Genomic DNA, 22,979 nt, shown 5'->3' with positions numbered 1-22,979 from the left:
ACATACATATTTTCTCTTGTATTTTTATAAATAACAGTGATATTCACACAACCATTTTTATTTCCACACATTTTTTTGTTTTTTGTTATTGATCTTCTTCAATTCATTCAATTGAGAGAGTGTGAGAGAAGTACAAACGGGTCTGTGGACAGCACTACCCACGTCTCAGAAAAAGAACGTTTTATCCTTCCTCCCAATCAAAGTACTTAGAAATATTATCATGAAGGAAAAATAGAAAGAAATGTATGTTGGAGGAAGTAAGAACAAAGCTAGTTTCTCAATGCCTTTTGTAAAACAGAAGGGAAGCAAGTTTATATGGAATATCCTGCCTTTTGTTATTGTCCATGAATAAAAGAAACAATTCTGTAGCCGCCTTAATTGTTTTTAGTTTCTTATGTTTTGTGCTTGTTTCATTTTGTAAAATTATGTTGACTCTCGAGAACCATTGATTCTTGACTTTTAGCTATATGAATGAAAGCTTATGTTAATTATTTAAAATGTCCGTATCATGATTCATGACTCGTAGCAAAAGCCTAAAAGGTCCTCAGTTCACCAAAGTCATTGATCATCTAGAAGCCAATAATTAATCCCCGCCTCTGTCTTTGGACGCGTCTGGTGTCCGTGTCTGAAATAAAATTCTTCGCCTGAAACTCACATGTTCCTGGAAGTTCATTCCGCCACTTAACTTATTGAAATTGTACAAACTCCAAAAACTATATATAACATACTACTCGTCCTTCACTTTCACAAACAACTTCCTCTAACTCAAAGTTTCATATCCAATAAATAGAGAAATTTTCCTTTCACTCATCAAAAGATCCGAAGAATTCTAAGAACGATGGCTGAGAGCACTCGACCGGCTGATCCCTTAGCACCAGTAAATGGTTACACAAGAAGTGATGCTGAGTCTCTGCAATCTGCGGATGAGCTGAAACGCAAGAAGAGAATCAAATTGGCCGTTTATATTGGTATTTTCATTGTGTTTCAGATCATTGTCATAACTGTGATTAGTCTTACCGTCATGAAAGTTAAGACTCCGAAAGTTAGGCTAGGCAATATCAACATTCAAGATCTCAACTTTGTCCCAGCAACGCCTTCATTTGACGCAAAATTCACAACCCAAATAAGGATCAAGAACACAAACTGGGGTCGTTACAAGTTTGATGCTAGCAATGTCACGTTTTTGTACCAAGGAGCGACTGTCGGGCAAGTTGATATTCCAAAGAGTAAGGCTGGAATGCTTTCCACCAAAAAAGTGAATGTCGAGGTCAGCTTGAGCTCGAGTTCATTAAGCAATTCGAATCTTGGCAGTGAATTGAGCAACGGGGTGTTGACTCTCAATAGCACAGCTAAGTTGACGGGAAAGGTTGAATTGATGCTTATAATGAAGAAGAAGAAGTCTTCCAACATGGACTGCACCATTGCATTTGAACTGTCATCCAAGACTCTCAGAAGTTTGCAGTGCAAGTGATCAGAGCAGCTGTGCATCTTGGCTGCATCGTTTGCTAGAGCATTTAGATTTGGACTAGTTTTTGATTTATTATTATAATGGTATATGTATTGTTACCTCTCCCTTTGTTTCTAGTAAGTTTAGTTAAAGTTAAAGGTTTTAGGGTTATATTTAAATTCACAATATTCGAATATTTTATCTCCTCCACTTGGAGGAATTTATAAAATCAAAATAAACTTGGTCTCTAAGAAAAGTAAACTTGGTTACAGTGATAAGGAAATCTAAGATATCTTTATATTTGCTTGATTGATAATTTAGTTTCCCTAACATTATCCTTACATAATTAGAAGACTGTTAGTGAGGGCCTTATCTATAATCTCCGCACAAGGCTCCTCACGTGTTAGCAAAAACGGTCATGACTAGCTAGTTCTTTTTAAAACAGTCCTAAACTATTATAAAAGACCCATTTTGAAAGTGCGGACTTTAGATTACGGTAATGGTTAATCAACTTAAATTTGGGGACTAATAGATACCCATTTTTGGAGATTGAAGAACTAATATATAAGTAAAGCTTGATAGGTAAATGGATAAAGTTCTAAACATGTTACTAAAAGCAAAGATGAGCGACATGTCTCTCTTGTTGGACCAAGCGCGTAGTCATCAAGAAAATCCACACTTAAATAGGATTTACTTGAACATTTGAGTAATAGATAATACTAGAGAGACCAGATTTTTAAATTAAATTTACAAATCAAATGATGTGTTACCATTAAGAAACAAGTACATTAATTGACACTTATTCATAATCTAATCATCTACAATCGCATCATTTTGTATACAAATTTGGTTTTAAAAATTGGGTGAAATGCCGATTTAGTCCCTGAATTATTACCTCACTGAAAATTAGGTCTCTGAATTTATTTTTCGATAAAATAAATCCCTAAATTCATTAAAAATTGCTAATTTCATCCCTACTATTATATTCAAAGCTATTTTATCCAATTTTTCTTCAATTTAGGTCACTTGACACACTTTATAGTGTAATATTATCATTTTCTCGCCTATAAGCCCTTCACATATCATATAGATTGTGAATCTAACATCTAATTTACCCTCCAAAGTTAACATAAACGATTTCTTATGTAAAACTACCAATTTACACTCAAAAGTTAACTCCATACACTATTTCTTTATGGAAAACTACCAATATAACCTCTAATGTGTATCACATGCAAGTAATGTGACTTAAATTGATGGAAAATTGAATATAGTAGCTTCGAATATAATATTAGGGATGTAGTGGGTAGATTTTTATAAATCAAGGACTAATTTTTCTGAAAAAAAGTAGTTTAGGGATCAAATTTTCACTAAGGTGATAATTCAAGAACTAAATTGGCAATTCACCCTAAAAAATTTGGTCTCCTTAAGGCTTTGAGAAGAAGAAGAGTTATGGATTTGAAGAAGTAACAGAACCGACTTTTCATTATCCTGCACAAAGAATACAGAGTTGCTATTTATAGCCTTATTACATTTACTTGGCTACTAAGCTACTACACAGCTTCGTTATTAAGCAACTAACACACAAGTGACATCTGGACCAATACACAAGTGAAAATATGGCATTCTATTATTACACCACCAGAAATTACTATTTGTCTGATGAAATTTTGTTGGACGAAGGTAGTGACGTCGAGCCAAACACCTTTACTTGATAACTTTATTTCATGGGGCCAACTCTATTTGCCCAACAAATGTCATTTAAATAAAGGGTTTTTCGCAACGTCCTTTACCCGACAAAATGTTGTCGGGCAAAGTTGTGAGCGGCAAAAAGTTATTTTGTCTGCAATGGGGTTTTTTTTTCTTTTTTTCGTAGTGTTACTCCCCTTCAATCTTAACCTGGGTTTCTATGGTTAAGATTGTAGCGATGATGAACAAACACTGGACTATGAAGACCTTTAGTTAGGATGTCTACAACTTGCTCTTTGGTAGAAATGTAGTGAACCAGAAGATCTCATTTTTGAACCTTTTCCCTAACAAATTGATAATTTGTATCAAAATGTTTTATCCGAGAGGGAAAATTGAATTTGGACTGAGAACAAGTGTAGAACGATTGTCACAACGTAAGATAGGAGGAGAAGGAATGACCACATGTAAGTCCTTAAATATGGATTTGATCCAACAAGCATCAACAACACAATGAGCTAATGACTTATATACCACTTTAGTAGAACTCCTAGACATTGAAGACTTTCTTTCTGGATTGCCAAGAAATTGGGTTACATCCCACGAAGACTACATAAACTGTAACATACCTCCTTGTATTAATGTCAGCTAACCCAATCAGAATCTAAGTGTGCTGAAATTGTAGTTGGAGATGAAGATTTATAAGTCAATCTACAATCCAATGTACCCTATAGATACCTCTTAATTCTTTTAACCTGAAAAATATGAATAAAGTTGGATCACAGATAGTAGTTCCTTCTTAAACAAGGAGTGGAGTATGTGATTTAGATAGAGTTAGTGTAGGCTTACATCTATGTTTCACACTTTTTTATTCACAAACAGATTACCATTATCTTTGTATTGAATTTGAAGATCAAGAAAGTATGTCACCTTGCCATATCTTTTAAATCAAACAATTCTCCAATAATGTAAATTACTGATTGAACTTGAGAAACATCAGAACCTATTAAGATAATATCTTAAACATAAAGCAATAAAATGATCATATTTGTTCCATCATGTTTCACAAAGAGACTAGTATTGGATGGAGAAGCAACAAAACCCAAAGCTGGTAATACTCCTGTGAATTTGGAATGCCAAGCTCTAGGAGCTTGTTTAAGTCCATACTAGGACTTAACTAATTTGCACATGAGATGGATATATATTTTGGATAGACAAAACGCTGAGGTTGATGCATATAAACTTCTTCTTGTAGATCTCCATGAAGAAAATCATTTATAATATTTAGTTGTCTGAAACTCTATTTGTGACTAGTAGCCAAAGCCAAATGAGTCTAACAGTTAAATGTCTGACAACATGACTAAAAGTTTTTGAATAATCTGTTGGAATTTTGTTGAGTATTTCAAAATAGAAATTCACTGCATCCGTTTTTTTTCCTCCCATTCACTGTGCCATGTTATTGTTTTTTTATTTGATATTATTGCATGGTTGTTTTATCACTTATAGCCTTATTTGTTACTGTTAAGGATATAATCCAATGATTAGATTGACTGCCATTTGTCTAATGATTAGTGAGGTTGTTAGTACAAGTTGTTAGACTGATGTAATAAAGAGTTAGGCAGTTAGAAATATACAAAGTAAGATTAGTTGTAAGAACTGATATAAAAGAAAGTTACAGTGTACGAATGAATTTAATGAAAAACTCTCATTGTATACAATATTCTTTTTCTCTCTAAAAGCTCTGCTCTTCTTCTTCTTTCTAAAAGCTATGTTCTTCTTGTTCCTTATTCCTGCACTAGTTCTCTATAATGTGCTTTGGTTTATATGGTACCGTCGCTGAAGAAAGCTAATCGCTCGCTGATATTGTTTGATCTTGTTGCTTCTGCTTGACATTTATTATCTGTCTGCCTCTTTCTTGTTCTTTGTGGATCTTAGAAACTTCTCTCTCTTCTTCTACATTCACTTTCTTGAAGATTTTTCTCTGCACACCAAGCTTTCGATACAAGTCTTGACTCAAGATTTTCTCTACAAAGTTTCTTGAATTCTCTGCACAGGTTCTTGATTTTCTACAACAATGGTTACTGCTTCTCAATTGCAAATTTTTCAATCTCTGATCACGTCCCTAATCTCAATTGTATCAACATTAGTGACGGTCAAGCTTGATGATTCGAACTACTTAGCTTGGCATTTTCAGATACAGCTTTTACTTGAAGGTCATGGGATTTTGGGGTTTGTGGATGGTTCAACATTGTGTCCTCCAAAATTCGCTCTTGTTGTATCAAGTGGTTCAGATGTTATCTCTGGAGGTTCAACTCCACAACCTGAAATTGATGAGTATAAAGTGTGGAAGATGCATGATAGAGCATTGATGCATTTGATTACTGCTACCCTTTCACCATCTGCAATGTCTTGTGCCATTGGTAATGTCAGTGCTCAAGATTTATGGACAAGGCTTAAAGAACAATTTTCTACTGTCACACGTACCAGCATTTTTCAACTTAAGTCAGAATTGCAAACTATAAAAAATGGTAATGATTATATTTCTTTGTATCTTCAGAGGATTAAAGAAGTTAAAGACTATCTCTTTCTGCAACTGGTGTTGTATTTGATGATGATGATGATATAGTAATTCTTACTCTAAATGGTTTGTCAGCCAAGTATAATACGATCAGATCCATAATTAGGGGAAGGGAACATGTGATTTCTATCAAAGATTTGAGGTCTCAATTGCTTGCTGAAGAAGCTATGATTGACGGTAATAACTCTACAACTTCATTTATCTCTTCTATGATTGTTGGACATGGTAGTTCTCAGTCCAATGATAATTCAGGGGGCTCATATGGTAATCATATGGAAATGCATATGACAATTCTTCCAATGCAAATTCTTTAGGGGGGGCTCATATGGTAATCAAAACAATGGTTTTAACAATTATCAGTCCAAGCCATTTCACAACAAGAATAAAGTCAAGGGTAAATTTCAGTATGGCTCAAATTCAAGGTTTGGAAACAATAAACCTTCTTATTTTAGCCCTACACATGGGATTTTTGGTTTTTCTCCACAAAATCAGCAGGTGTATTCTGGATCTTCATTACCACAATGCCAAATTTGTGGAAAATTTCATCTTGCTGATACCTATAGATTCAGGAACATTTATTCACAAATGATTGAGGGTTGTCAAATTTGTGGTAAAAAGAACCACAGTGCTCAGTATTGCCACTTCAGGAATGCAAATATGAACTCAAATTTAAGATCTTTGACTACTATGCATGTTAATGTTTCAGCCCCACCAATGGTATCAAACTCAAATTCACAGCAAGTATGGTTGACTGACTCTAATGCAACGAATCACATGACTATTGAGTTACACAATCTATCTTTGGCTGCACCATTTCCATCTAATGAAATGATTCATACTGCAAGTGGTGAAGGTTTGCAAGTTTCTCATGTGGAATCATCAATATTACAGACTTCATCTCATAAATTGAAGTTAACTTCAGTTTTATATATGCCTAAACTATCATAGAATTTATTGTCAATGCACAAAATATGCCTTGATAACAATTGTTGGCTGATTTTCGATGCCTTTGATTTTTGGATTCAGGACAAAACCATAGGGAGAATACTGTTTAAAGGCATCTACAATAATGGATTGTATCCTATCCCAATACCTACATCATCATCTTATCCACAGATAGGGATGACAACGGTTCGGTTTGGGGACGAAAATGCTATATCCATCCCCATAACCACACAAAGTAACCATATCAATAACTGCAAATTAACTATCGAAGATTATCTATAATCATACCCACGGGGTAATGAATTCCTCATCAGTTAACAGTTATATCCATGTTTATCAATACCAAAAATATATTCGTTCAATTGACACATTATAATATAGTAGATACTAATTTCGTTATTATAATATACAGATATATTGATGATGTTGGCTGCTCTTTGATCTCTCCTATAAGCACTATTCAATTCTCATTGGTTTAATTCAAAACTTTTGTAGTGTCCCACAAAATGTAACTTTTGTAATTCTCAAAGTCACGGGTTTGGTGAATATATATTATATTATATATTATACAATACGATATTTATTATATATAAATTATATAATATGTATTGTTTGGTTCGAGGACGAATACGGATTGAAGACCCTTATAATCATATTCGAAACCATAACCGAATAATATTTTCAGTTTTTCCCCATATCCAAAATATAACCAAATTTTCATCCCCAAATCCGTTCCATTCGGGTTGTTATCCACAGTTATTGGGTTTAACAGTTTAAATTGTCATCCCTATCTACAAAGTGTATATAAGGTTGTTGTATTTCTTGGTCATCAAGTAACCTCTAGACTATGGCATAGCAGATTAGGCCACCCTTCAAATAGTATTGCTTCTCTTATACTTAGGAAGTCCAATATATATGTTGTTGTTGATACTCAACCAATAATTTGTTCTACATGCTGAGATGGCAAATTTACAAAACAACCATTTCAAGCTACTATGTCCAAATCTGTTATTCCTTTTGAGGTTATACATAGTGATGTATGGGGCCCAGCTCCTTGTGTTTCTATAGAAGGCTTTAAATACTATGTCACCTTCATAGATGTGTGTACAAGATACTGCTAGATGTTTCCAATTCTCGATAAATCAAATGTTTACTCCACATTTGTTGTCTTTTATTAATTCATTATTACTCAGTTTTCCACTACTATCAAAATATTGCAAAGTGATGGGGGTGAGTGTATAGGTATCAAGTTTCAATCATTTCTTGTTGACAAAGGCATAAGTCATCAGTTGTCTTGTCCACAAACACCAGAACAAAACAGTTTAGCTGAAAGAAAACATCGTCATATCATTGAGACAACCATTACACTTTCACAAACATTCCATTTACCTTCTATATTTTGGTCTTTTGCTTGCCAAATATCAGTGTATCTTATCAATAGGATGCCATCCCGAACATTAAACCAGAAATCACCATTTTGAAGCACTTTATGGTTCCATGCCTGATATTAGTCATCTAAGAGTATTTGGTTGCTCATGCTATCCATTGTTGAGACCTTATAACTCTAACAAATTACAATCTAGGACAACCAAGTGTGTATTTCTTAGATATGCATCTAAGTACAAGGGTTACATCTATTTTGAGGTTAGTAAAGATAAAGTTGTGATTTCCAGGCATGTTAAATTTGGTGAGACTAAATTTCCATATCTTTTTCTAGTATCCCCCAACTTCAAATACCACTATCACAAACACAGTCCTTATAGGTTCTCCCACACTAATAATGCATGATCACAACAATGTTCTGGTGTCACCTATACCAAATTCAAATACTCATTCTTCCGCATTACCTAGTGACTTTGCAATATCATCCCATTCTTCTCAATCTTCACAATCCTTACCAGATTTACCAAGTCCTCAACCTACAATACCAACCATTACTGCACAAGAACAATCATCCTCAACAACAGCCCTTGTGGTTCCTGAATTTCAACCTGAGAGTTTTTAAGTTGTTCTTCCTATACCTGTATTGAATTTGCATCTAATGCAAACCAGATCTAGGAGTCGAATATCAAAGAAGATGACTCTGTTACCAACTATTCATGAGAATGGAGGGGTATATTTGAACCATGTTGAGCCAGCCACATACAAGCCTAGTTTGAAGAGTCCAGTTTGGGTTGATGCTATGAAAGATGAACTCTCTACATTATATTCTCAGTGTACATTGAGTTTAGTATCATTACCATCCCATAAAAACCTTGTGAGATGTAAATGGGTGTTTAAAGTCAAAAGGAATGCTGATGGCAGTGTTGGGATATATAAGGCAAGGCTTGTTCCTAAGGGATTCAACCAAGAAGAATGAATAAACTATGGAGAAATTTTCAGCCTAGTTGTCAAACCAACTACAGTGAGGTTAGTTTTGGTTGGCTGCTCATTTTGGATGAAATCTAAGGCAATTGGATGTTAAGAATGCATTCATTCATGCAGTGTTACAAGAAGAAGTTTATTATGTCCTAACCATTAGGTTTCATTGATTGTCATCCTCCTGAGTATGTATGTAGATTACATAAGTCTCTCTATGGCTTAAAACAAGCCCCAAGGGCTTGAAATGAAAAGTTTACAAGTTTTTTACCTTCTCTGGGATTTCACACAACTTATGCAGATTCATCATTGATTGTAAAACCAGTGGGATCCTCTGTGGTTATTTTACTTCTCTATGTGGATGATATAATCATCACAGGTAGTGCATCATCTGCAATCAATGAAGTTATCTCAGCATTGACAAAAGAGTTTAAAATCAAATATTTGGGACAACTTCACTATTTTTTAGGCATTCAAATAGTTTCACAGCGTGATGGGTTATTTCTGTCTCAAGCAAAATATGTCAAAGACTTACTTACCAAGATTGAGATGCTTGATTCTAAAGTTTGTGCAACTCCATGTCTTCCTTATAACAGGTTGTTATTAGATGATGGTGTACCTTATAATAACCTAGCTTTGTATAGAAGTGTAGTTGGTGCATTGCAGCACCTAACCTTCACTAAACCTGACATAAGTTTTGCAGTACACCAAGTATGTCAGTTCATGCATAACCCTATGGAATCCCATTTCATTGCAGTAAAAAAGATCCTTAGGTACTTAAAAGGTACAAGTAAATTGGGAATACACTAAGGAAATGGAGATTTGAATGTGAAGGCTTTCTCGGATGCTGATTGGGCTGGTGACCCAAATGATAGAAGGCCAACAACAGGATTTGTAATGTTTCTAGGTTCCCGTCCAATATCGTGGTCTTCCAAGAAACAACAAACTGTTTCAAGGTCTTCAACAAAAACTGAGTATTGGGCATTATCAACTACTGCAGCAAAACTCGATTGGATCAAGCAGCTACTAACATTTTTGCATATTCCTGTTTCATCTCAACATGTGTTATTTTGTGACAATATGTCTGCAATAGCCCTGTCATACAATCCAGTTTTACATCAACGGACAAAGCATATTCAAGTAGACATCCATTTTGTAAGGGAGATAGTAGCTAAAAAGTTGTTGCAAGTCTATTTTGTGTCTTATAGTGATCAGTATGTTGATACACTGACAAAAGGTCTCTTAGCTCCATTATTTCAGACTTACTGGAACAATCTTAAGCTTGGATTCTCCTTTCCTAAGCTTGAGGGAGGATGTTAAGGATATAATCCAATGGTTAGATTGACTACCACTTGTCTAATGATTAATGAGGTTGTTAGTACAAGTTGTTAGAATGTTATAATAAGGAGTTAAGTAGTTAGAAATATACAGAGTAAGATAGATTAGTTGTAAGAACTGATATAAAAGAAAGCTACAGTGTATGAATGAATGTAATGAAAAACTCCCATTGAATACAATCTTCTTCTCTCTAAAAGCTCTGTTCTTCCTCTTCCTTATTCTTGCACTATTTCTCTGTAATTTGCTTTGGTTTATAGTTATTAGCCAACTCATTTCATTCATATTATAATTGAGAGTTAAATGAAGGAGTTATACATTGTGAGATGCCATATTGATTAACCCATTAATTGGGCAATTACATAGTCTAACGGTTTTACACTCTTGTTTTCTTATAAATATTCTCATCCTTTGTTTTTTCTAGAATTCTTAAGTTCCCCTTCTATCCATTATTGATTCTTCATTCTTCAAAGTAAAATCTTTCAAGTATTATATACAAAAGGAAAATCGAGTTGTTTACCGAATCCAAGTATTGGGAGTGTACTCTTACAAGGATCATGAGTTGCTGTATCCTGGAGGGTAAGGCACCATAACCTGCTACACCAAGACATTGTCTTAGAGGGGTGAAATCTACTCTTAAGAACAGTGATTACACGCCTCAACCTAAAATCTTGTTCTAATCAAAGTATCGATGAAGAACGGTTATAAGTATTTTATCTTATTTGGTTTATTTTATTTATTAAATTGTGGTGGTAAAATTGTGATATACTAATATTAAGTTTATGTGTTTCGTTGTAAGAGAAGCAGCATCCTGTATCGCCAATATTTTCCAACATAATTAACCTCTTGTTTATGTGTAAATCCCTGAGCTACTAACGTGGCCTTGTATTTGCAACACTTCCATCAGTTTCACTTTCAAAATTGTCTTTTCACCAGTAAAAATTTAAGAAACATAATATTTTGTCGTCTTAGACGACAATGTATTATAAGGACTGTAGTTGTTATAGTTACCAGACCATAGTTTTAACATGAAAAATGTCGTTTGGGTGTTGTTCTATCAATAATTCTCAGAGCTTATTGTCATTGAGCATCAAACCAGACGACAATTCGAGTGACAAAACTGTCATCCATTCAACTTTAAAAAAATGGATTTCCAAAGTCTTTTACATGTGGAGAAGACGAAAAAACTCATTTTATTGGACACTATAAGTACCACAAACAATTGTATAAGAGAATCCGATGTCAATTCCCAAGTATTACCCAACTACATCAATAAAATGAACATTTGTTTTACGCACGAACATGTATTATAAGTTTCACAACAGTTGGGTTCTGCATGCTTCTAATTATTTCATTTGCTATACTTGGAAGGTAATGAATGTCATTATATTGGCACAAGAAATCAACCTCGTGCAAACCCTAATGAACACATGATGTTGATGAATTGTGTGTAGGACCAATCAAAATTACTTCATCTATTATGTAAAGGACCTCAACAATATGTGGTTCTTTTTAATCAAGCAAAAGATAAGATGTATTTTCCCAAAGTGGTTCACATTCATGAGTTTCAACAAATAATACATAATTCAAGGTAGAATCCTAAAATACGAACACCAAAACTTTTGGTCAATTTCATTGGAGCCTCAAACATATATAGAGTATTCAGAATTTCAGACTATTGGAGGTGTTGTCATGGAATCGAGATGCATGTAGAAAACCAATTCTTTAATGCTTACCAAGAGGGTTTTCTATTGGCATGCTCATAAATTCTTTATGTTTTTTAGTAGATTGTAGAATCCTACTTGGTGGTGAAAAAAATAATGCTTACATGCACTCGGACTAAAGCATGGCATATTTCTCAAAATGAGAGAGGTTGAGAGAAATTTTGTCTCCTGATAAACGATATAAACCCCAGAATCGCAAAGACAAAGAAGGATTTGAGGGTGCTTGGGTGTGCTATAGGAGGGATATCGTAAAGCAGAAGGCCCAATGGAGAGATTTTGGTTAAAAAAAAAAGATAGCATTCATAGTTTGGGGATCTTCAGGAATAGAATCAAGAGGGTGAGACTTGGTTTTCAGGGTCTGATTTGAAATATGCTAGATTGGAGACTTTTGATTGCGTCCAATAAAACAAAAGAAAGAAAGACTTTACTCATAAAACAAATTGGAGACGGAAGCTCATTTTGATCGTGAACAGTACATGAAGCCCCCTCCATGTTTTTCAACTTTTGGCCTTTGCCATATATCAGCATACGACAATGCACATAAAACTATCGCCTGGAGGACCAAAACTATAAGCAAGTAATATATATCTCACCCTTTTTGCACCTTATTGAACGACAGTTTTAAGCCTCACCCGTCGTAAGAAAAACCGAAACGACAGTTTCATTAATGACCAAAATTTACTAGTACTTTCTCCTAGCCCCTCCGCGTCCTGTCCCCTCTATTACTCCTTTTCCTTTTACACTTTTTCAATTCTTTCCATGTGCTTACCGCCTCTTCCACCACCACCACCCCCACCACCCACCCCCACCCCCCCCCCCCCCCCCCTTCCCCCTCTCTCTCCTTTTTCCTTTTACACTTTTTCAATTCTTTCCCTCACATGTGATGCTTACCGCCTCTTCCCCCCTATCGGTTATAACCAACATGAATACATTTGTATTATTTAGTATAAATGTATTGTTGTCGATTATAACCGACAGTAATACATTTATATTAGTAATACAATGTATTCCTGTCAGTTATAACCGAGGAAATCCAACATAAGCAAAAAAAAAATGGCCAGCCCTCTAGCCCTCTCCGATTTCGTGGGGCCCTCTCAAATTTCAGAGCCCTCTGGCCTAGCCCTCGGTTGGATACGGTTTTCGGGCTATTTTCGGCCTTCTGGCCCTCTGGACCCTTCGGTTGGAGAGGCCTTAGGTTTTTTGACACCCTACTCACGTGGTGCCTTCCGTTGTGCAAATTAAATGTCTAAATACTACTTTTGGATGTTGAATTAACGAAATGTTAGGAAATGCTTATTTAAGCTAAGATATACATTCGTAGGTACAAGTTTGATTAAATTGGACAAAGGCAAGGGACTTAATATGTAAAAATTCACCCCTAATTTTACGGTTGTATTAATTTGAAATGTGTGAATTGACGAGAATGGCCCTAGAGATGAGACTGTTGACTTTCGTTGACCGTCATTTCATGACGCGTATGAGTTATTATTTTACCGTATTCTAGAAGTACTCGACGGTATGAATGCATAGGCGTAAGGAAAATCAAATTCGGAGTTACAATGAAAATTTTACAAAACTACAAACATAAAGGGCAATTTGGTAATTTCACGTTACACCGGAGATATTTTCTGTCTTTCTGTTTGTAACCTTGTTTTGTGAGCCAGTACCCCATTCTTTCCCTCTCTTTCCCTCTCTCCCGTGTCCTATCCATGTTTCCCTCTTATTCTGTCACCCTCCTTTTTCTCTCACCTCTCATTTCACACTCTCCTTCTCAGCTCGCTCTCGTCTCTTTCTCTCTCTGGAAGTGCAGAGAAACCACCAACGCCATCACCACTCGCCACTCTCCCCGACAAGCCACAACAAACCAGGCAAGCCTCTCATCTCGTTTTCTCTCTCTGCTCTGTGCTTGCTGCACAGAAGATGCAGCAACACCGGCCCATCATCACCATACCACCCCAGCAAGTTCTCAGGCCACCATCACCGACAGCCATTTACGACCATAGCCATTCCGGTGATCATCACAATCCAGACCATCTTCTTCTCACCCCTACAAACTTAACCCAAGCTTTAGGTTACTAAAATCATGCACAGTAGCTCACACGGAGCTCTGTTTAAAATCTAAGTTTTTGGGCGAGAATCTCACCTTTACGGCGAAGGTAAGGCTTTAACGATCTTAAACTAATTCCTTGTGATGTTATGAGTAAATATTTGAGTTCTTATGAGTGTTTTGATGAGATTTGGTACAGAAAACATCGCAGGGAGATTTCCCTGGATTTTTGGAAACTCAGAACAGTAGCCGTCGAGCCACTTTCAGACCCCTTTTTCGGCCAACTCCGACCATGACACGACCTCAAGTGAGTATAGACATATTCCCTACATTTCTAACTTCAATTCAGTCTTTGAATCATCAATTTTGGTTGGGTATCGAGCTCGAAATGAGCTCTGAAAGTTAAAGGAACAACATGAAAATCTGGGAACTCGAGAGGAAGACGAGTACTGTTGTACTCAAGGGCGCATGAGCTGCGCGTGGTGAGCAGCGCGTGCAGCACGTGGATGTCTGTGCAGCCACCTTGTGGCAGTGTGTGGCGGCACGTGGAGGAACCCAATGATGCAAGACAAAACCAAGGGTATCGAGAAGAGGAGGATAGATAACCTAGGATTCACTCAACCAAAAGCAACGGAGCTCGTTTACATCGCTAATCGTGGATTCATTCACACGACCAAGCCAAATGCTTGATTAGGAAAGGAAAAATCGCTCACTTCAATTACACAAAGTAAAATATATTTTAGTTCATTCAAATTTATCATTCAAGGCTTTCTAGTACAATATTTATAAGCGTTTACAAATTAATAGACCTTAAGTTTCCATGACACTCTTACAACTCCCAAAATAACTTAACAAATTCTTAAGTAATTAAAATACAAAACTTTTGTTATTCCAAAGCATATTAATAGTTTCAAATTGTTTCCACCAAGTCTTCCTCCTGCATTATTCTCCCCTTCTCGAAGAAAATTCGTCCTCGAATTACATTTGGTCTTTTTTTTTTTTTTTTTTTTCTTTTTTTTTCCCTCGATCTTTTGAATGTCCAACCAAGATGTTCCACAATACCCAATTTAGCACCAAAATTTTCCAAGTTCCTATAGACCATGTACACATTAATGTTTTCTTAATGAAAATAATCACCTTGGAATAATGCTTCCAAATCAGTTCTTCAAATGAGCCGAGAGATTTCAAATTGTGTTGAAAAGTTCGGATCAGGATCCTCATGACCAAGGGATGTGGGCCGTTGGATTTTCATCCAACGTTTATAATTATTATAACTTTAAAGGGACCCTCCTGTTTGTAGCCATTGGATGAATCCAACGGCCTACATCCCTTGATCATGAGGATCCTCATCCTTAGATTAGGAGAGGATCCTGGTCCTCTTTTCTTCTATTAAAGAGCTCTCCTCTCATATTTTTAGCAACGAAATTGTCCCAAAAAGGATAATGAATGCTACGGATATTAAGAGCTTGTACTCCATTATATAGTTGTCCATGGAACTCTTCAACCATATCTTCATTGCCCTTGTATTGATCATAAACTGGGATGGAATCCCATACAGCCAAGTTATCGATTACGTCACTGCTTTCTGTATATTTCCCTTTCGTGCCAAACTCCATGTTGAAACATTTTTCAACCTCATTACATGCACAACAAATCTCACATGCACCATCTGGACAACGATCAAAATTTGGAGGAAGATTGAGATTTAGAAAATTGTCACCTGAAAAATCAAAGGCTGCCGTTTCTAGAACCCATCTAACCTCATTTACTGGAGGCAGCAACATGTTTCAGTAAATTGAAGATATTGTTTTGTAGAACTAATGGATTGAGGAATCGCTTGAGAATTTAAAAACTAGACTGGAAGGGCTTTCAAATGATATATGGCATGAAGGTCGAGAAATGCTTAACCAAATCGAAAACTGACCCGAAAGAGAACTGATTTTGTTTACGAGACAGCACTGATGCTCTGTGGTGTTTTGCCGATATCTGCACATACAAAATTCGGTTTGATGCACGGTTTGTTGCGTTGGAAACTAGACTTCCACAGCTTTCTAGTGATGTATGACTCTCTAGATAAAAGTCACAGGAACTGAGTTGGTTTTGAGGACGAACACAAATGATGTGCGCATCGCTACCACCAGGATTTCAGATAAAAATCTGAAAACCCACTCTGATGCCACTTGATGCAGGATAGAACCAAGGGTATCAAGGAGAAGGGGATAGATAACCTGGGATTCACTCAACCAGGGGCAACGGAGCTCGCTCGCGTCCCTAATCATGGATTCACTCACACGACCAAGCCAAATGCTTGATTAGGGAAGGAGAAATCACTCACTTCAATTGCACAGAGCAAAATATATTTTAATTCATTCAAATCTATCCTTCAAGGCTTTCTAGTACAATATTTATAAGCATTTACAAATTAATAGACCTCAAGTTTCCATAACAACCTTACAACTCGCAAAATAACTTAACAAATTCTTAAGTAATTAAAATACAAAACATTTGTTATTCCAAAGCATATTAATAGTTTCAAATTGTTTTCACCAAGTCTTCCTCCCACATCACCCAAGGTCCCTCCTTAGGTTTGTCGATGTGCCGGACCCAAATCCACCCTCCGCTTTTTGAAATTCAATCGTTTTAAAATAGCTCCTTTATTAACCTTACTTTGTACAAAAACTTGTATGTACGTTAGTATGTAATATATTTATGTGAATGGTTTTGTTTCCAGGTGAAACACATTGCAAGGTTCTTTGATGCCCACAAGGTGAGTTCGATTCGACAACATAATTTGTGAGTGGGTCTTTGCTTTTAGGTGTTATATACTTATTTAGTTTCCACATACATATTTTATGAAGAATTTTCTACGTATGCCTAGATTAGATCCCGCAAAGTTTTGCATGATGAACAAATGTTTCGTCACACAAAACCCTAAAACTTTGGGTGGGCGCCAAAAATGGGGCGCGGGAATTTTTTTAAGACTGCACGACCAATCTTTGGTATGAGTTTTTGGAGTTAATTTTGGGTTTGGGTGGAGTTTGGGGTCGGATTTGTGGTATGCCGATTTTAGGGGAGGTTATGCCCATTTTTTGGTATTATTTTATGTTGTTTTTTTTTTTTGTTCTTTGACCATGTTTATTTATTATTATTATTTTTTTTTGTAGGGAATCGTTGGGACTTTGATGGTGAAAGTTGAAGAGTTGAGGATTACGACTGTGACAACCCGTCCCTAAAATTTCGTTTTTATTTATTTTAATCGAGGAAATTGAAGAAAATGCCCTAGAGGCAAGGATTTTGACTTCTGTTGACAATCGTCTAGAGGAACGTATGACTTATTCTTTTGGTGTATTTTTGTAATGCTCGTTGGTACGAACGCATAGGCGAAAGCCGTTCGCGAATCCGGATTATAACGATATAATTACAGACATTTGAAGTTGTTTCACTAAATTATAGATTTAAAGGAAAATAAACTCCCACCATGTGGGAATTGTAACCAATTAGAGAAACAGGAAAGGAAGGAGCAACAAATTAGAAAAAGAGAGGGGGGCAAGGAAAAAAAAAAGGAAAGAAAGAAGAAGGAAAAAAGGCCAGCTTCCCGTGCACTAGCTCGACTCCATTTCCAGTGGTTTCCGCCATTCTTTCCATCGATTCATCACCATGCATCGCCTACAACCTCTTCCTCAACCTTCCCTCTTCTATCTCCACCCAAATTTGAGCATTTTTAAGGTCTAATTCTTGTAGAACCCCACCAGTGCACCGGAGGTGCTCGACGGTGATTCCTCCGATTCGACGAGCTTCACCACCCACCACCACCCTTAATCAACTTCCCTTGGACCCAGGAACAAGACCCCAACTGATTATAGGGACATTGGAGCACTGAGGAAGTCGAATCGAATAACACCTACTTTAGGGTTTCCTGCGGGTTCGAATCAATTTGGAACCTTTCCTGGCCAAATTAGACTTGTCCACAGGTATAAAGTTTTCTCTACTTTTTGAGATCTTCATTTCTGTAGATTTTGAGAATTTTTAGAGATAGTCAAATTTTCCGGCGAATCGAGGCAGCCGACCGCGGTATTTGGCGGCGCGTGAGCCGAGTCACCCCCTAACCTTTCTAAGCTAAGTTTGGCACTCCAATTCCATAGCTGAAGTCCAATTGATGAAATCTCATCGTTTGAGCATAGTTTTGATAAAGACCGCTACTTGAACATTATGTGAATTGGCGATCGGACCGTTGAATCGTCACCAAACTTTAGTACATTATAGTATGCAATATTTCATGATATTAAAAACTTACAGATTGGGAATCTGATGAAAGCATCTTCCCGAATTGGATTTGTAAGTGTGTAAAATAAAACGTTGACCGCCACTTGAATTGACAATTAGCGGAGATCCAACCGTTGGATCGTAATGAAACTTTAGTATGACGTTTTAGAAGCAAAATTTGGATCTATGGAAGTTACCGATCAGAAATCAGAGATGCCGATCTTTCGGATTGAGTTACGTAGGGTTGTAAACCCTATCGTTGATCTTTGACCGATGGTTGACTTTTGGTCAATGAGTCTCAAATCATTCTAGAATGTCATTGAGATGTGTTTTATGTAAGTTATGTGTTCTATTGATAAGAGTTCTGAGACGTGACTGAATAATTGTTCTAGGTGAGGATCATTCGTGACGTCTCAATATTCATGCTAGGGAGTCGTAACGTGGACCTCAGGTGAGTGGGACATTTCCTTTTATCGTATGTATATCATTGATAGTTCCACAAAACGCTTTTAAATTGATTTATGCATTTTATGCCATGTCATATATATATTTGTATATTCTAAAATACTATGATATGGTTGAGTTTTAGATTGCATTATGGTATAACCATATGCATATTACCTACATATAATTGTTTTCAATACCTTGAAGTGCTAAGGTGAACACGGAACGTATAGGTAAGTTCAGGTGAGTTTATAGTATTATTTGAAATGATTGAGTTAAGGCATGACTATATTAGTGTTTTGTGCAACTCCGACATTGTCATACAAGTTGCAATGATAGGCAACTCCGACATTGTCGTACAGGTTACAATGGTAGGCAACTCTGACACTGTCGTACAGGTTGTCTATGAGTCGTACAAATTGCAGTAGGCAACTCCGACTCAGGTGTTATCATGGATTGATTTATGAGTCGTACAGGTTGCATTAGGCAACTCCAACTCAAGTATTATCATGGATTGATTTATGAGTCGTACAGGTTGCGTTAAGCAACTCCGACTCGTGGGTTACCATAGATTGATGAGCACTTGATTTATATTTTTGTTGTTGATATGTAGTGATTTGGAATCTTCTTGGATTTACTATTGATTTACATTTGATTTCATACTTATATGTAGTATGATTTCCTGGAACCTATACAGGCATTACAGCGAGGGGTTATATCGTTTAAAAGGTCTTTATTAAAGCTTTATATTCAGGCCCACTCTTGTTTCTATCCCTTCAGGTTCTAGTAGCAGAGTTTTCGTATCGACGAGGATTCATGGCAAGTCTTGGTATTGAAGATTACCTTCGACGGTATGATTTTCAATCCACTCTACTGTACTTTACTTATGCTATGACGTCACGTGTGAAATGGGGTCATTCCCGCTCACAGTGCACTCTCGTGTTTAGGCACTTTTAGGTTTAAATTTATTCACGTATTCCACATCACCACACTTTATGGCTTCATCACCTTCTAGATGTCGGCCAACACATCTCAATTCGGAGTCCTAGTGGACAATCCGAGTCGGAATGTGTCAGTTTGGTATCAGAGCATAAGTTGTACAGTATTGCGTTCATCACACATGTGACGTAAGCATACTTGATTCTTGAACCTAATTTCCGAATCTTGCCACCTCATCAAAACGAAAAATGTGTTAGTTTTCCTAAGTTTGGATAGTTTTGTCGACTTGTCGACGTTTTAGAAGATCATTTTGGTGAATGCCTCTAAATTATAAGGGAGGAATTTCCTTACCAAGGAAAGAGGTAGATTTGGGATAAGTTGATGGCCCTGAAGCAGGGCTACTATATTGATAGTTGTGTATCTCGGGGGGAGAATTTCCTATCAACTCCACTACTATCTAGTCATTTTTCCAATCTTTTCGAGTTAGGAAACCATTGATAGTCTTGATTCGTTGGCAATAGCCGTTAATGTTTCACTTACTAGAATCTTTACGAAGTTTTAGTTTTCGTCGAAATTTTCAGAAAAGTCCGAGTGACAATGTAGTGTTATAGGGGTAGCACTCAACGAAAGAGCATCTTGGGATAATCACTTTTTGTCCCTAATAGCACAAATTTTTCCAAACACACTAGTGATCATTCCGGATCTTCAGGGGGAAGATCGACTTCTGTTTAGGTCCGTTTTAAAGTAGATTACTCGAAAATTCTATTTTTTTACTTTAGAACACTCCAACCAATACTAATTTTCCACGTTACTTTTGGTGCTATACCCGTCATTTTGATGAGCATTGGCATGGGAGTAAGAATTGTTATATCTACGGTCAGTAGAAATCTTCAAAGTAATAAGTATTTTCCTTAGAATTGTGGAACCGGCTCTTTACCGATAGACTGACTAACAGTTACTGATGGAGCCTAAGAAACTAAATTTAGGAAAGTTAGGGACAAACTCCGTATTTAGATAGCAAACCCACGGTTTGTTAACCATATTACCTATTTAGGTAATCAAAACTTCTTCGTTTGGCCACCCTTGATTAGTTCCACAGGTAGACAGTAGAATCGAAAGACGAGATGATATCTTTATTGGAGTGATTTGAGTGTCGAGAAAAATGTGAAGAATTTTTAGTTCGTGTCGTAAAGTTGGTTAGTAGTATAGTACGTTTTGAGGATGTTTACCTTTGGCATCCATTCTCAAATTTTTACTTAGGAATCCACCAAATGCGAGAAGTAGAATACACCGTTGATCCACCTTATTAACATCACATTTATTCTCCCTATTTCTTATCGAACAACTCCTATATCAGTTTTCCTTATGACTTTTTGAACAAGTCCTACTTCATTGAAAGAACTTAGTTATTAAACACTTTATCTTTGAAATCTCAAATTTATCTGCGAAGGTGAAAGACTGAGCTTCAGGATCGTGCCTAGATTTTAGCAACTCCCTTGGATGACGATTAGAAACCATTATCCTCTACTTTGAGTTGATGGTCTAATCGACCAACCTTTGTAAATCGAGTTTCCTTATGTAGTTTAACGAATTCATAATAGTCTTGTAGACAACTATCTCATGTACTCTAGTAACGAAATTAAATTCCCCAATCATCACAAGTTAGCTTCACATCAAATTCCTCAAATATTACCTTTGTATAAATTGGTACTTTACCTGGGAGATGTGATTTACGTAAATGATATTCTTTTCTTTTCTCCAAAAAGGGTAGTAGTGGAAGAAAGTTGAAATTCTCACAAAGTATTGTGAAATTCGAGACAAACTTTGGTCTTGTTGACCTTATTGACAAATGGTTATTGATTATCCTTGCTATCGGGTTCTTGAAGGGTTATGGGATTAGGCTATGGTCGGCTCGGATAGGAATAGAGAGGGGGAGACTTCGGTTACAGGGATTCGACCAACTTCAGGCAGCTTTCATTTTTTTTAATATAATGGTAAGCCGGGTCAATCTGCTATTCAGTTATTTACTATAGTGTTTTTCTTCACTTGTCGATCGAGGAAAATTAGTTTGGTTTGGGATGTTAATTATGAATAAAGTTTCTGACAATGAACTGTTGTCTCACCTTACCTTTTCTGTACATTTTTCGATGACATTGATTATTTGAAATCCATGATGACGTGTTCTCTGGATGTTTTGACCGTGCTGAGTCAGCATGATGAAGAATCGCTTATACTTTCCAACGGTCAAAACCGTTCGAAATGAACCATCCTATTCTTGACTAGAATCAAGTGTTATTATGTTCATTTGAAACATCGGATGACACTTCTCGGTGAGAACGTGTCTAGAACCTTTACCAGCCTTAGATTTCTCAAATACATTTTCAGTTGAGATAAGCTAAGATTTCTGATAGTGATGATGGAAGAACTAAATCAACTTCTACGATTGCCCTATTGTGTATTATCCCAATTGTGCAAATGTATTACTATTTAATGCAACAAAAGACTTATGTATACTTGAACATTTTCGGCCTGTCCTATCTTGCCTCAATTGGAGTTCACAGGTATTGTTTTGACGTTATTTGCAAGATATCAAGAAATGGTTTGAATAGTTGTAATTACTTCTTGTATATGAAGGGAGTTGGGAAGTATCAACATACACTTTCAATACAAGGAATCTTGTACATGTGTAACTGATGATGATGCTTCGATGTTTATAGATAGACTTGATTAGTCAATCCATTTTTATTGTTCTAGAGGGACTACATTTTTTATCACTTAGTAAAATTCCTCATTCATGAAATTGTCAGATTTCTCGGGCGTTTAGACCAGCGTATATTCTGATGGGGATTCCATATTCACCTCTTTGTGCTGGAAGGTATTCTAGTTAATTTTGGGTCCGTATCTACCCCACTACACTTTGTATTATTTTTGAGACAAGCAAATCGTCTAGAGGAGTTGTTAGGACCTTGACATTTAGTCGTGAACGTTAAATTCTCAATCACCCAACAAATACTCTGCTAAAGGAATCTTAATCGTTGGTGATTGAATGTTCCAAAAGCTACCGTTGTAGCAAGATGTTATACATTAATTTCAATTTCCTGGTATGCTAGATTTGTTGGACTTATTTGACTTTCAAATTCTTGATTGTTTTTATTGGTGTAGTTTTGATAAACTCGAAGGAAAATTCAATATGAACTTGCTCACTATAGTGTT

The 22,979-nt window shown here is 36.3% G+C and overlaps 1 protein-coding gene across 1 annotated transcript; it reads left to right on the top strand.

The window, feature by feature from the left end:
• Positions 1 to 750: 750 nt before the first annotated feature.
• Positions 751 to 1,728, top strand: LOC137711647 (late embryogenesis abundant protein At1g64065-like). Its single transcript, XM_068450901.1, has one exon. It carries the CDS (start codon positions 839 to 841, stop codon positions 1,469 to 1,471), a length of 633 nt encoding a protein of 210 aa, XP_068307002.1. The 5' UTR covers positions 751 to 838; the 3' UTR covers positions 1,472 to 1,728.
• Positions 1,729 to 22,979: the final 21,251 nt, after the last annotated feature.

The sequence above is a fragment of the Pyrus communis genome, chromosome 12, assembly GCF_963583255.1.
Source record: "Pyrus communis chromosome 12, drPyrComm1.1, whole genome shotgun sequence".
NCBI lineage: Eukaryota > Viridiplantae > Streptophyta > Magnoliopsida > Rosales > Rosaceae > Pyrus > Pyrus communis.
The sequence above is the reverse complement of the archived record's forward strand: the minus strand, read 5'-3'. Positions and strand labels throughout refer to the sequence as shown.

Bases quoted from the DNA above. Each gene is read 5' to 3' on its own strand.
- LOC137711647 (XM_068450901.1), top strand. From the start codon at position 839: ATGGCTGAGAGCACTCGACCGGCTGATCCCTTAGCACCAGTAAATGGT.